Source organism: Pseudophryne corroboree, chromosome 9 (assembly GCF_028390025.1).
Source record: "Pseudophryne corroboree isolate aPseCor3 chromosome 9, aPseCor3.hap2, whole genome shotgun sequence".
Taxonomy (NCBI): domain Eukaryota; kingdom Metazoa; phylum Chordata; class Amphibia; order Anura; family Myobatrachidae; genus Pseudophryne; species Pseudophryne corroboree.
Genome location: NC_086452.1, coordinates 10,392,892 through 10,407,559, shown reverse-complemented (window position 1 = coordinate 10,407,559; position 14,668 = coordinate 10,392,892). Strand labels below are relative to the sequence as shown.

The following is a 14,668-nucleotide window of genomic DNA, read 5'->3' as shown; positions in this document are numbered from 1 at the left end:
GAGGCCGGGAACCTCATCTTACCCAGTACAGTCATGACCGTCTTCATCAGCTTTATCGGAGTCCGCCTGCGACTAATAGAGCCCGTGGTATGCGGGGACAAGACGTTGGTCTTCCTCTGCACGTACATGTAGATCCGCAGATAGACCACCACCATGATTAGGAAAACCGCCAGGTTAGAGACAGTCCAGAAAGTGAGGTAGCTCCTGCTGTAGATGGGCGCCAGGGAGGAACACGTGGTGATGTTGCAGATACAGTTCCAGCCTAAAGTGGGCACGGCGCCCATGAAAATGGCCACGATCCAGATCAGCAAAATGAGGCACGTCACTCGCCTTTTAGTGAAGTTGCTGTGGATTCTCATCCGAACGATGGACATGTGTCTCTCTACCGCAATGACCAGAAGATTGGCCAGCGATGCGGACATGCTCGTGTCCAGGAGGCCCTGGCGCAGGAACCACCTGTGTACGGTGAGTGTCTTGGACACGGGCCCTGTATGGAACATGAGGAAGACATAGGCGATGCCAGAGAAGAGGTCTGCAGCGGCTAGGTTGGCTAGCAGGTAGTAGAAGGGGTAGTGGAATCTCTTATTGATGACGACAGCGGCAATGACCAGCAGGTTGGAGACGAATATGAACAAACAGCAGCAGGCCCCGAAACAGAACAGCAAGATCAGCTTGGTCCCCGTCCAATCGTCCTCCGTCTGCGACTTGCTCTGGTTGTAGAAAAAGTCCATCCGTTTATCATAATGGCAGACGTTCATCCTGAAATGGACCCCTCATCCTGGACGGGGATATAGAGGAGAAGGGAGAAGCGGTTTAGCATTCGCTCATATGTACTAAGCATACTGTAGCGTTACAGAACACACGCAGAAGAGAGAAGAGTCTGTATCAGGCGCACACAAGGATAATGTCACTATTATTATACCGCTTGTTACAATGACGCATCATTTACACACAATGCAAAAAAGAAAACCGCAAAATACGGGTAAAATGGAGAAACGCGTAAAGACAGAAAGATGATAAAATATGGCATCCGGTCTCTAGGTCGACACTCATTAGGTCAACCACTATCGGTCGACATGCATCAGGTGACATGGCCATTAGGTCAACATGGCAAAGGTCGACAGATGCAAAGGTCAACATGAGTTTTTCAAAAATGTTTAATTTTTTTACTTTTTCATATTTTACGATCCACGTGGGCTACGATTGGGAACAGTAACCTGTGCCGAGGGGATACGGTGCACTAACTGGGGTTCCCGGTTACTTTACGAAGAAAACAACACAAAAAAACCCTCATGTCGACCTTATCAACCTAATGACCATGTCGACCTATTTCATGTGTCGACCAATAGTGGTCGACCTAATGACTATCGACCTAGTTACTGTTGACCCAACGTACCACACCCTAAAATATAGATTATGGGTGGGATGACATGAAGTCTGAGATTAGCGGCCGCGCAGGATAGCGGCTGAACTTGGACGTTTTTTTAAAGAGACAATCAGTTCTAAGGCTAAACCATGCCCTATAAATGATTGCCCACTTTTATAAAAAACGACATCCCGCATGCCTGCTGAACTTGGACTTGATTACATCCCGGCCATTTGTATGAGTCTCCTGTATAGCTTAGATGTAGGACGTCACTCATCAGGACCGGAGAAGGTGGTGTCAGTATAGGAGCCTTACTGTCTAGGAGGAAGAGTAACAGAAGTGTATATAGGGGGTGATTCCGAGTTGCTCGCTCGCTAGCTGCTTTTAGCAGCATTGCACACGCTAGGCCGCCACCCCTGGGAGTGTATCTTAGCTTAGCAGAATTGCGAAAATAAATTTCTTAGCAGTTTCTGAGTAGCTCCAGACCTACTCACAAATAGCGATCAGCTCAGGCCGTTTCGTTCCTGGTTTGACGTCACACACACGCCCAGCGTCCGGCCAGCCACTACACCTTTTCTCCAGACACTCCCGCGTTTTTCCCTGGCACGCCTGCATTTTTCCGCACACTCCCGGAAAACGGCCAGTTTCTGCCCAGAAACACCCACTTCCTGTCAATCACACTCCGATCACTTCAACGATGAAAAATCTTCGTTTGGGCGTGAGTAAATCTACTAAGTTTTTTGGTAAAATACTAACCGCGTGCGCACTGCGAACCATGCGCATGCGCATTTTTGCCTTAATCGCAACGTTGCGAAAATCGGCAACGAGCGAACAACTCGGAATGACCCCCATAGTGTACACAGCCACAGAATTATAATGGTCTCAGGCACTGGGGATAAACCCTCTATAAAATGTGTCTATTTCCAAAACTCTGCTGCGTTCATTTAAGTATTTCACAAATGCTGAACATATATTATACGTTTCATATACAGGTTGAGTATCCCTTATCCAAAATGCTTGGTACCAGAAGTATTTTGGATATGGGATTTTTCCGTATTTTGGAATAATTGCATACCATAATGAGATATCATGGTGATGGGACCTAACTCTAAGCACAGAATGCATTTATGTTTCATATACACCTTATACACACAGCCTGAAGGTCATTTAATACAATATTTTTAATAACTTTGTGTATTAAACAAAGCTTGTGTACATTGAGCCATCAAAAAACAAAGGTTTCACTATCTCACTCTCACTCAAAAAAGTCCGTATTTCGGAATATTTGGATATGGGATACTCAACCTGTATATGTATGTATGTATGTATGTATGTATGTATATATATATATATATATATATATATATATATATTGTAAATGAGTAGATCAGTGCGCTTGTCCAATTTGTACGGAGTACCTTACTGTAAAAATGTGATCTACAGTCACAAATAAATTAGTCAAATGACTAGTTCAATATATGAGTTCTTCCAAATCTAGTGTTTTGGTTTAATTGCCAAACAGTCCACACTCTCCCCATTTTATCGGGTGGCTGCTCAGTTTTTCAAAAAGTGCCACTAGGTATACGTAGCCCAAAGGGGAATCTGCAAATAGAGGAAGAAACAGCAGAGCGCCTATAGTGTAGTATTCTTTAAAACAGTTCTTGTCACACGCAAGAATAATATTGCGTACCGGATTACGGCTTGACACAAGGCCTATCGATCCCCTGTTCTTTAGTCCAGGTCTCTGTTGGAATCTAGATAGAGTCAGGAGACAGGGAATCGCTATATAGCGTAGTAATTTCTCAGTGTGTAGGGTTAAATTTACATCTCACGTAAAATTACATGCGTACCAGATAAAGTAATAATTTGTGCATATCAGTATTGGTACTTATATCCTGGTCCTCATCAGAGAGTGGTGGTCATATGATAGCCTTTGGATGATATATCAATGCTCAAATCAGCAGCTTATATAAAAAAAGTCTAATTTAATAAGTATACAAGAAATAAATTATAAAAAGTAAATAGCTTAGCTTCAATGACATAGAATGTCGGCAAAAGTAGGTCAGCAGGTCAGCAAATCAGTTTCTCAACGCGTTTCGCCCGGCTTTGGGCTTCATCAGGAGATTACATCATGCTCTAGTGAGGTCTTATTTATACCCACTTCAATTAACAATTCATTATGCAAATTACTTCTGGTTCGCGTCATCGGCGAAACCGGAAGTAGTACAATTTATAATAAAATTACAAATATGGTGCCTTAGATGAGTAGGGGTGTTTAATCATTAGCCACAACGTTTATTTTAACTTAATTATGTAACACAGTGGTTCTGTGTTCTGTGTTACATAATTAAGTTAAAATAAACGTTGTGGCTAATGATTAAACACCACTTCTCATCTAAGGCACCATATTTGTAATTTTATTATAAATTGTACTACTTCCGGTTTCGCCGATGACGCGAACCGGAAGTAATTTGCATAATGAATTGTTAATTGAAGTGGGTATAAATAAGACCTCACTAGAGCATGATGTAATCTCCTGATGAAGCCCAAAGCCGGGCGAAACGCGTTGAGAAACTGATTTGCTGACCTGCTGACCTACTTTTGCCGACATTCTATGTCATTGAAGCTAAGCTATTTACTTTTTATAATTTATTTCTTGTATACTTATTAAATTAGACTTTTTTTATATAAGCTGCTGATTTGAGCATTGATATATCATCCAAAGGCTATCTTATGACCACCACTCTCTGATGAGGACCAGGATATAAGTACCAATACTGATATGCACAAATTATTACTTTATCTGGTACGGTATCCGGACTCCAGGTCGACAGCACAAATGTCGACACACCTTAGGTCGGCGCCAATTGGTCGACATACCCTAGGTCGACATGGACAAAAGGTCGACGTGAGTTTTTCACGATTTTTTTCTTTTTTTGAACCTTTTCATACTTAACAATCCACGTGGACTACGATTGGAACGGTAAAGTGTGCCGAGCGAAGCGGTAGTGAAGCGAAGGCACCATGCCCGAAGCATGGCAAGCGAAGCGAGCCATGTGAGGGGACGCGGTGCACTAATTGGGGTTCCCGGTCACTCTACGAAGAAAACGACACCAAAAAAACATAAAAAACTCATGTCGACCTTTTTCCATGGCAACCTTGTTCCTGTCGACCTTTTGTCCATGTCGACATTTTGTCCATGTCGACCTAAGGTGTGTCGACCAATTGACGTCGACCTAAGGTGTGTCGACCTTTGTGCTGTCGACCCTCAGTCCCAGACCCATCTGGTACGCATGTAATTTTACGTGAGATGTAAATTTAACCCTACACACTGAGAAATTACTACGCTATATAGCGATTCCCTGTCTCCTGACTCTATCTAGATTCCAACAGAGACCTGGACTAAAGAACAGGGGATCGATAGGCCTTGTGTCAAGCCGTAATCCGGTACGCAATATTATTCTTGCGTGTGACAAGAACTGTTTTAAAGAATACTACACTATAGGCGCTCTGCTGTTTCTTCCTCTATTTGCAGATAGATAGATATATATATATATATAGATATATATATATATATATATATATATATAGATATATATATATATATACTGCTCAAAAAAATAAAGGGAACACTTAAACAACACATCCTAGATCTGAATGAATGAAATATTCTTATTAAATACTTTGTTCTTTACATAGTTATGTGCTGACAACAAAATCACATAAAAATTATCAATGGAAATCAAATTTATTAACCCATCGAGGTCTGGATTTGGAGTCACACTCAATATTAAAGTGGAAAAACACACTACAGACTGATCCAACTTTGATGTAATGTCCTTAAAACAAGTCAAAAGGAGGCTCAGTAGTGTGTGTGGCCTCCACGTGCCTGTATGACCTCCCTACAACGCCTGGGCATGCTCCCGATGAGGTGGCGGATGGTTTCCTGAGGGATCTCCTCCCAGACCTGGACTAAAGTATCCGCTGCAACAAGGGTTGGTGGATGGAGCGAGACATGATGTCCCAAATGTGCTCAATTGGATTCATGTCTGGGGAACTGGCGGGCCAGTCCATAGCATCAAGGCCTTCATCTTGCAGGAACTGCTGACACACTCCAGACACATGAGGTCTAGCATTGTCTTGCATTAGGAGGAACCCAGGGCCAACCGTACCAGCATATGGTCTCACAAGGGGTCTGAGGATCTAATCTCGGTACCTAATGGCAGTCAGGCTACCTCTGGTGAGCACATGGAGGGCTGTGCGGCCCCCCAAAGAAATGCCACCCCACACCATTACTGGCCCACTACCAAACCGGTCATGCTGGAGGATGTTGCAGGCAGCAGAACGTTCTCCTTGGCGTCTCCAGACTCTGTCACGTCTGTCACATGTGCTCAGTGAGAACCTGCTGTCATCTGTGAAGAGCACAGGGCGCCAGTGGCGAATTTGCCAATCTTGGTGTTCCCTGGCAAATGCCAAACGTCCTGCACGGTGTTGGGCTGTAAGCACAACCCCCACCTGTGGACGTCGGGCCCTCATACCACCCTCATGGAGTCTGTTTCTGATCGTTTGAGTAGACACATGCACATTTGTGGCTTGCTGGAGGGTCATTTTGCAGGGCTCTGGCAGTGCTCCTCCTGTTCCTCCTTGCACAAAGGCGGAGGTAGCGGTTCTGCTGCTGGGTTGTTGCCCTCCTACGGCCTCCTCCACGTCTCCTGATGTACTGGCCTGTCTCCTGGTAGCGCCTCCATGCTCTGGACACTACGCTGACAGACACAGCAAACCTTCTTGCCACAGCTCGCATTGATGTGCCGTCCTGGATGAGCTGCACTACCTGAGCCACTTGTGTGGGTTGTAGTGAGGTCATATAGGCTCGTGGAGGCCACACACACTACTGAGCCTCATTTTGACTTGTTTTAAGGACATCAAAGTTGGATCAGCCTGTAGTGTGTTTTTCCACTTTAATTTTGAGTGTGACTCCAAATCCAGACCTCCATGGGTTAATAAATTTGATTTCCATTGACAATTTTTGTGTGATTTTGTTGTCAGCACATTCAACTATGTAAAGAACAAAGTATTTAATAAGAATATTTCATTCATTCAGATCTAGGATGTGTTATTTTAGTGTTCCCTTTATTTTTTTGAGCAGTGTATATATATATATATATATATATATATATATATATATATATATATATAGTCTCTCTATCCCCTCCCTACCGCCCTGCGTCTTTCTATCCCCTCCCTGCCGCCCTGCGTCACTCTATCCCCTCCCTACCGCCCCCCCTTCTCTCTATCCCCTCCCTACCGGCCCGCGTCTCTCTATCCCCTCCCTACCGCCCCGCGTCTCTGTTTCCCCTCCCTACCACCCTGCGTTTCTGTATCCCCTCCCTACTGCCCTGCGTCTCTCTATCCCCTCCCTACCGCCCTGCGTCTCTGTGTGCCCTCCCTACTGCCCTGTGTCTCTGTATCCCCTCCCTACCGCTCTGCGTCTCTGTATCCCCTCCCTACCGCCCTGCGTCTCTGTATCCCCTCCCTACCGCCCTGTGTCTCTGTATCCCCTCCCTACCGCTCTGCGTCTCTGTATTCCCTCCCTACCGCCCTGTGTCTCTGTATCCCCTCCCTACCGCTCTGCGTCTCTGTATCACCTCCCTACCGCTCTGCGTTTCTGTATCCCCTCCCTACCACCCCGCCTCTCTGTATCCCCTCCCTACCGCTCTGCGTCTCTGTATCACCTCCCTACCGCTCTGCGTTTCTGTATCCCCTCCCTATGGCCCTGCGTTTCTGTATCCCCTCCCTACCGCCCCGCGTCTCTGGATCCCCTCCCTACCGCTCTGCGTCTCTGTATCCCCTCCCTACAGCCCTGCGTTTCTGTATCCCCTCCCTACCGCCCCGCGTCTCTGGATCCCCTCCCTACCGCCCTGTATCCCATACACGGTCCATACCACTGGCTCCTTGATACCTCCCTGACAAACCCTCACCAGGAGTACAGGAGCCATAACCCCCTGCGGTGCCCCCCATAGTTACCGGTATATCGGTGATGCTCCGCTCTGCCGCCTCCTCCCTATCCCTCACACAGCAAGCGCAGGGCGCAAGCCCAGCACCGAGCACATGACCGCGCTGTCCATGCCCATTGGCCCTGGTACCACCTCCAGCCATCGCCCCCTCCTCCTACTGCACCTGACGGGGGCGCGCACATAGCGCATGCAGAGGGGACTGGTGCACCTGCGGCCGCGTGAAGACCTTGCGTGTGCAACATGTCCGTGTTGCTACACCTGAAGGATGGTACGGTGTAGAGAGAGGACACAGCTGCCCCTACTCCGCATTGTACCAGCACTCCCCTCTGTGTATAACGACACCATTTACCTCTTCATGCGGGTATGTTTATATCACATACATCCTTATCCGTGTCCTATATATTGTTACACATACAATCACATAGTTATAGGTCCCGCACCCCCTCCCCCCACACCTGCATCCACCTCCCCCTCCACTCGCAGCATCTACATACTCCCTGCCTCATCCGCGGTCCCCCCCGCACCCGCTACATTCTGTACATCGTGCCCTGCAGGCACTGTTCACGCCGTCGCAAGGGGCTACGCCGCCTTCACCATTGGAAGCACTTTCATCGTGCAATATTTAACCACTAACAAACCTAGGAATGCAGGTAATACTCATACAAATATTGAACTGCAGCAAGGCGTGCAGGGGTTAAGGGGGCGTAGCCCCTTTCGACGGTGTGAAGCGCACCCGTAGGGCGCGATGAAGCACCTAGTATATATATATATATATATATATATATATATATATATATATATATACATACATACATACATACATATACACAGTGGGGCAAAAAAGTATTTGGATAGCCACTGATTGTGCAAGGTGACCCACTTATAAAGATGAGAGAGGTGTGTAATTTCCATCATAGACTTCACCTGTGAGAGACAGAATCTGGAAATCACATTGTATGATTGTTACTCTATTTATTTGTTTATTCTTGTGGAAAATAAATATTTGGACAATCAGAAAGTTGAACTCAATACTTTGTAACATAACCTTGGTTGGCAATTACAGAGGTCACATGTTTCCTGTAGTTCTTGACCAGGTTTGCACACACTATAGCAGGTATTTTGGCCCACTCTTCCATGCAGATCTTCTCTAGATCTGTCATGTTTTGGGGCTGTCGCCGTGCAACAAGGACTTTCAACTCCCTCCACAGATTTTCTATTGGGTTGAGGTCTGGAGACTGGCTAGGCCACTCCAGGACCTTGAAATGCTTCTTACGGAGCCACTCCTTAGTTGCCCGGGCGGTGTGTTTGGGGTCATTGTCATGCTGGAAGACCCAGCCACGTTCCATCTTCAATGCTCTTACTGACGGAAGGAGTTTTTTGCCCAAAGTCTCACGATACATGGCCCCATTCATCCTCTCCTTAATACGGATCAGTCGTCCTGTCCCCTTTGCAGAAAAGCAGCCACAAAGCATGATGTTTCCACCCCCATGCTTCACAGTGGGTATGGTGTTCTTAGGATGCCATTCATCATTCTTCTCCCTCCAAACACAGCGAGTGGAGTTTATACCAAAAAGTTTGATTTTGTTCTCATCTGACCACATTACATTCTCCCAGTCCTCCTCTGGATCATCCAGATGGTCACTGGCAAACTTTAGACGGGCCTGGACATGTGCTGGCTTAAGCAGGGGGACCTTTCGTGCGCTGCAGGATTTCAATCCATGACGACGTAGTGTGTTACTAATGGTAACCTTTGTGACTGTGGTCCCAGCTCTCTTGAGGTCATTGACCAGGTCATCCTGTGTAGTTCTGAGCTGATTCCTCACCGTTCTCAAGATCATTGATACCCAACGAGGTGAGATCTTGCATGGAGCCCCAGGTCGAGGGAGATTATCAGTGATCTTGTATTTCTTCCATTTTGTAATAATTGCGGCAACAGTTGATCTCTTCTCACCAAGCTGCTTGCCTATTGTCGAGTAGCTCATCCCAGCCTTGTGCAGCTCTACAATTGTGTCCCTGGTGTCCTTAGACAGCTATCTGGTCTTGGCCATGGTGGAGAGGTAGCAGTCTGACTGTTTGAGGTTGTGGACAGGTGTCTTTTATACAGATAACCAGTTCAAACAGGTGCCATTAATACAGGTAACGAGTGGAGGATAGAAGAGCTTCTTAAAGAAGAAGTAACAGGTCTGTGAGAGGGTGGTCTTCAGTATGCCGACTATCGGGATCCCGGTGCACAGCGCCGGAATCCCGACAGCCGGCATACCGACACTTCTTCTCCCTCGTGGGGGTCCACGACTCCCCTGGAGGGAAAATAAAATAGTGTGGCGCGTGTATCGCGCCAGCAGCGTGGCGAGCACAGTGAGCCCGCAAGGGGCACATTTGCGCTCGCCACGCTGATGGTATGCCGGCGGTCGGGCTCCCGGCGCCGGTATGCTGGTCGCCGGGAGCCCAGCCGCCGGCATACCATACTACACCCCTGTGAGAGTCAGAAATCTTGCTGCTTGGTAGGTGTCCAAATATTTATTTTCCACAAGAATATACAAGTAAATTGTTTAAAAATCATACAATGTGATTTCCTGGGTTTTTTTCTCCAGATTCTGTCTCTCACAGTTGAAGTGTACCTATGATGGAAGTTACAGACCTCTCTCATCTTTTTAAGTGGGTCAACTTGCACAATCGGTGGCTGTCCAAATACTTTTTGCCCCACTGTATATATATGTAGTACTGCATTATTCAGATTGCCGGAGATGTAAGACTAAATAACTCATCCAAATAAAATAAAGCTGCAGTCTGTAACGCTGATAACAGGTAGCCGATGTGTTACATGTAGTACAACGCCAGAGCTCAACATGTCTCATACACCTTTCCCACCTGAGTACTGGGTCCAATCCAGGATGTTTAATCCGGCTCCAACCCACGTCGGCCCCACCGTTTCCACTGCACTTCCACACGTATTATTCCTGGGTCGGATCTGTTTCCACTTAACCCGGGTAAGCTCTGTGAAAGCTAGTGATGTCACTCGTTACTCGGTTCTGAAACACGGGTAATGACCGTTTCCACTGCACAATTACCTGGGTCATTACCGTGTTCAACCCAGGTAGCTACCCATGTAGGATTCCAGGTTCACGCAACCCGTGTTGAGTCGTTTCCACTTACAAAAAACCCGTGTTGATGCGTGTCCCCATGCAAAAACACGGGTAAATTTAGCTAGTGGAAATGGGGTACTAGTCACTGGGGATAAACCCTTTATGATTGTGGGGGTCATTCAGATCCCGCCGCTGATGTGGCGTGCAGCGCAGTTTGCAGAGGGAGACAAAATGCGCATGCAGACACATTGCGGTCGCATCCCCATTCGCGTGGCAGTGACGCGGCGATGGTAGGGACCTAACGGGGGTGAGCCGGGACCATTTTCGGGGGGCGACTGCGTGATGTCACACGCAGGTGCTCCAAAAAATGGTGGCTGACCACCTGACAGCGCAGTCATGCTGCGCTGCCAGGGATCAACCTTTGTTCCAAGACGTCCGCAATCTTATTGCGAATGCATCAGGAGGCGCCTCACACATGCTGGGCTTTACCATGTGATGAGATGAACGCGGCTCTTTCTGTGCATGCAGCGATTTGCGTCCAACTCACCAGAATACTGGGTAATTGGTTGTCAGTTCTCTGGTGCTGGTTCCATAATATTGGGATTATGGCAATCTGTTCACTATATGGGGGTCATTCCCAGTTGATCGCTCGCTAGCAATTTTCAGCAGCCGTGCAAACGCTATGCCGCCGCCCACTGGGAGTGTATTTTAGCATTGCAAGAGTGCGAACGCCTGTGCAGCCGAGCTCAGCAAAAACAGTTTCTGCAGTTTCCGAGTAGTTCTGAACCTACTCAGCGCTTGCGATCACTTCAGCCTGTTCCTGTCCGGATTTGACATCATACACCCGCCCAGCGAACGCCCAGACACGCCTGCGTTTTTGCAAACACTCCCTGAAAACGGTCAGTTGACACCCAGAAACGCTCCCTGCCTGTCAATCTTCTTGCGGCCATCAGTGCGAAGGAAAACTTTGCTAGAACCTGTGCACAACCACAAAGAGCTTTGTACCCATACGTCGTGCGTGCGTATTGCGGGGCATACGCATGCACAGAAACGCAATTTTTTAGAGTGATCGCTGTGCTGCGAACAACTGCAGCTAGCGATCAACTCGGAATGACCCCCAATATGTAGTATTATTTCCTATATTGTGCTGTATACTGTCGCTCTACACAACACTCATCAGCTTCCTTGTGTCACATATACTGTCACTATACACAACACTCATCAGCTTCCTTGTGTCACATATACTGTCACTATACACAACACTCATCAGCTTCCTTGTGTCACATATACTGTCACTATACACAACACTCATCAGCTTCCTTGTGTCACATATACTGTCACTATACACAACACATCAGCTTCCTTGTGTCACATATACTGTCACTATACACAACACTCATCAGCTTCCTTGTGTCACATATACTGTCACTATACACAACACTCATCAGCTTCCTTGTGTCACATATACTGTGGCTCTACACAACACTCATCAGCTTCCTTGTGTCACATATACCGTCGCTATACACAACACTCATCAGCTTCCTTGTGTCACATATACCGTCGCTATACACAACACTCATCAGCTTCCTTGTGTCACATATACCGTCACTATACACAACACTCATCAGCTTCCTTGTGTCACATATACTGTGGCTCTACACAACACTCATCAGCTTCCTTGTGTCACATATACTGTGGCTCTACACAACACTCATCAGCTTCCTTGTGTCACATATACCGTCGCTATACACAACACTCATCAGCTTCCTTGTGTCACATATACGGTCGCTATACACAACACTCATCAGCTTCCTTGTGTCACATATACTGTGGCTCTACACAACACTCATCAGCTTCCTTGTGTCACATATACTGTGGCTCTACACAACACTCATCAGCTTCCTTGTGTCACATATACTGTCACTATACACAACACTCATCAGCTTCCTTGTGTCACATATACCGTCGCTATACACAACACTCATCAGCTTCCTTGTGTCACATATACCGTCGCTATACACAACACTCATCAGCTTCCTTGTGTCACATATACTGTGGCTCTACACAACACTCATCAGCTTCCTTGTGTCACATATACTGTGGCTCTACACAACACTCATCAGCTTCCTTGTGTCACATATACCGTCGCTATACACAACACTCATCAGCTTCCTTGTGTCACATATACGGTCACTATACACAACACTCATCAGCTTCCTTGTGTCACATATACTGTGGCTCTACACAACACTCATCAGCTTCCTTGTGTCACATATACTGTGGCTCTACACAACACTCATCAGCTTCCTTGTGTCACATATACTGTCACTATACACAACACTCATCAGCTTCCTTGTGTCACATTTACTATCACTATACACAACACTCATCAGCTTCCTTGTGTCACATATACTGTGGCTCTACACAACACTCATCAGCTTCCTTGTGTCACATATACTGTGGCTCTACACAACACTCATCAGCTTCCTTGTGTCACATATACTGTCACTATACACAACACTCATCAGCTTCCTTGTGTCACATATACTGTCACTATACACAACACTCATCAGCTTCCTTGTGTCACATATACTGTCGCTCTACACAACACTCATCAGCTTCCTTGTGTCACATATACGGTCACTATACACAACACTCATCAGCTTCCTTGTGTCACATATACGGTCACTATACACAACACTCATCAGCTTCCTTGTGTCACATATACTGTGGCTCTACACAACACTCATCAGCTTCCTTGTGTCACATATACGGTCACTATACACAACACTCATCAGCTTCCTTGTGTCACATATACGGTCACTATACACAACACTCATCAGCTTCCTTGTGTCACATATACTGTGGCTCTACACAACACTCATCAGCTTCCTTGTGTCACATATACTGTCACTATACACAACACTCATCAGCTTCCTTGTGTCACATATACTGTCACTATACACAACACTCATCAGCTTCCTTGTGTCACATATACTGTCACTATACACAACACTCATCAGCTTCCTTGTGTCACATATACTGTGGCTCTACACAATACTCATCAGCTTCCTTGTGTCACATATACTGTCACTATACACAACACTCATCAGCTTCCTTGTGTCACATATACTGTCACTATACACAACACTCATCAGCTTCCTTGTGTCACATATACTGTCACTATACACAACACTCATCAGCTTCCTTGTGTCACATATACTGTCACTATACACAACACTCATCAGCTTCCTTGTGTCACATATACTGTGGCTCTACACAATACTCATCAGCTTCCTTGTGTCACATATACTGTCACTATACACAACACTCATCAGCTTCCTTGTGTCACATATACTGTCACTATACACAACACTCATCAGCTTCCTTGTGTCACATATACTGTGGCTCTACACAATACTCATCAGCTTCCTTGTGTCACATATACTGTCACTATACACAACACTCATCAGCTTCCTTGTGTCACATATACTGTCGCTCTACACAACACTCATCAGCTTCCTTGTGTCACATATACGGTCACTATACACAACACTCATCAGCTTCCTTGTGTCACATATACGGTCACTATACACAACACTCATCAGCTTCCTTGTGTCACATATACTGTGGCTCTACACAACACTCATCAGCTTCCTTGTGTCACATATACTGTCACTATACACAACACTCATCAGCTTCCTTGTGTCACATATACTGTCACTATACACAACACTCATCAGCTTCCTTGTGTCACATATACTGTCGCTCTACACAACACTCATCAGCTTCCTTGTGTCACATATACTGTCGCTCTACACAACACTCATCAGCTTCCTTGTGTCACATTTACTGTCACTATACACAACACTCATCAGCTTCCTTGTGTCACATATACTGTGGCTCTACACAATACTCATCAGCTTCCTTGTGTCACATATACGGTCACTATACACAACACTCATCAGCTTCCTTGTGTCACATATACTGTCACTATACACAACACTCATCAGCTTCCTTGTGTCACATATACTGTGGCTCTACACAACACTCATCAGCTTCCTTGTGTCACATATACTGTCACTATACACAACACTCATCAGCTTCCTTGTGTCACATATACTGTCACTATACACAACACTCATCAGCTTCCTTGTGTCACATATACTGTCGCTCTACACAACACTCATCAGCTTCCTTGTGTC

General features: G+C 46.1%; 1 protein-coding gene across 2 annotated transcripts in view; it reads right to left on the bottom strand.

The window, feature by feature from the left end:
- LPAR3 (lysophosphatidic acid receptor 3) overlaps window positions 1-14,668 on the bottom strand; it is an 83,531-nt gene that overhangs the window by 30,012 nt on the left and 38,851 nt on the right. For both annotated transcript variants that reach the window (XM_063938954.1, XM_063938955.1), the window contains exon 2: window positions 23-778. In XM_063938954.1, the coding sequence (XP_063795024.1) occupies window positions 23-758 (736 nt within the window). In that variant the 5' untranslated portion in view covers window positions 759-778. The remainder of the gene's footprint in view (window positions 1-22; window positions 779-14,668) is intronic.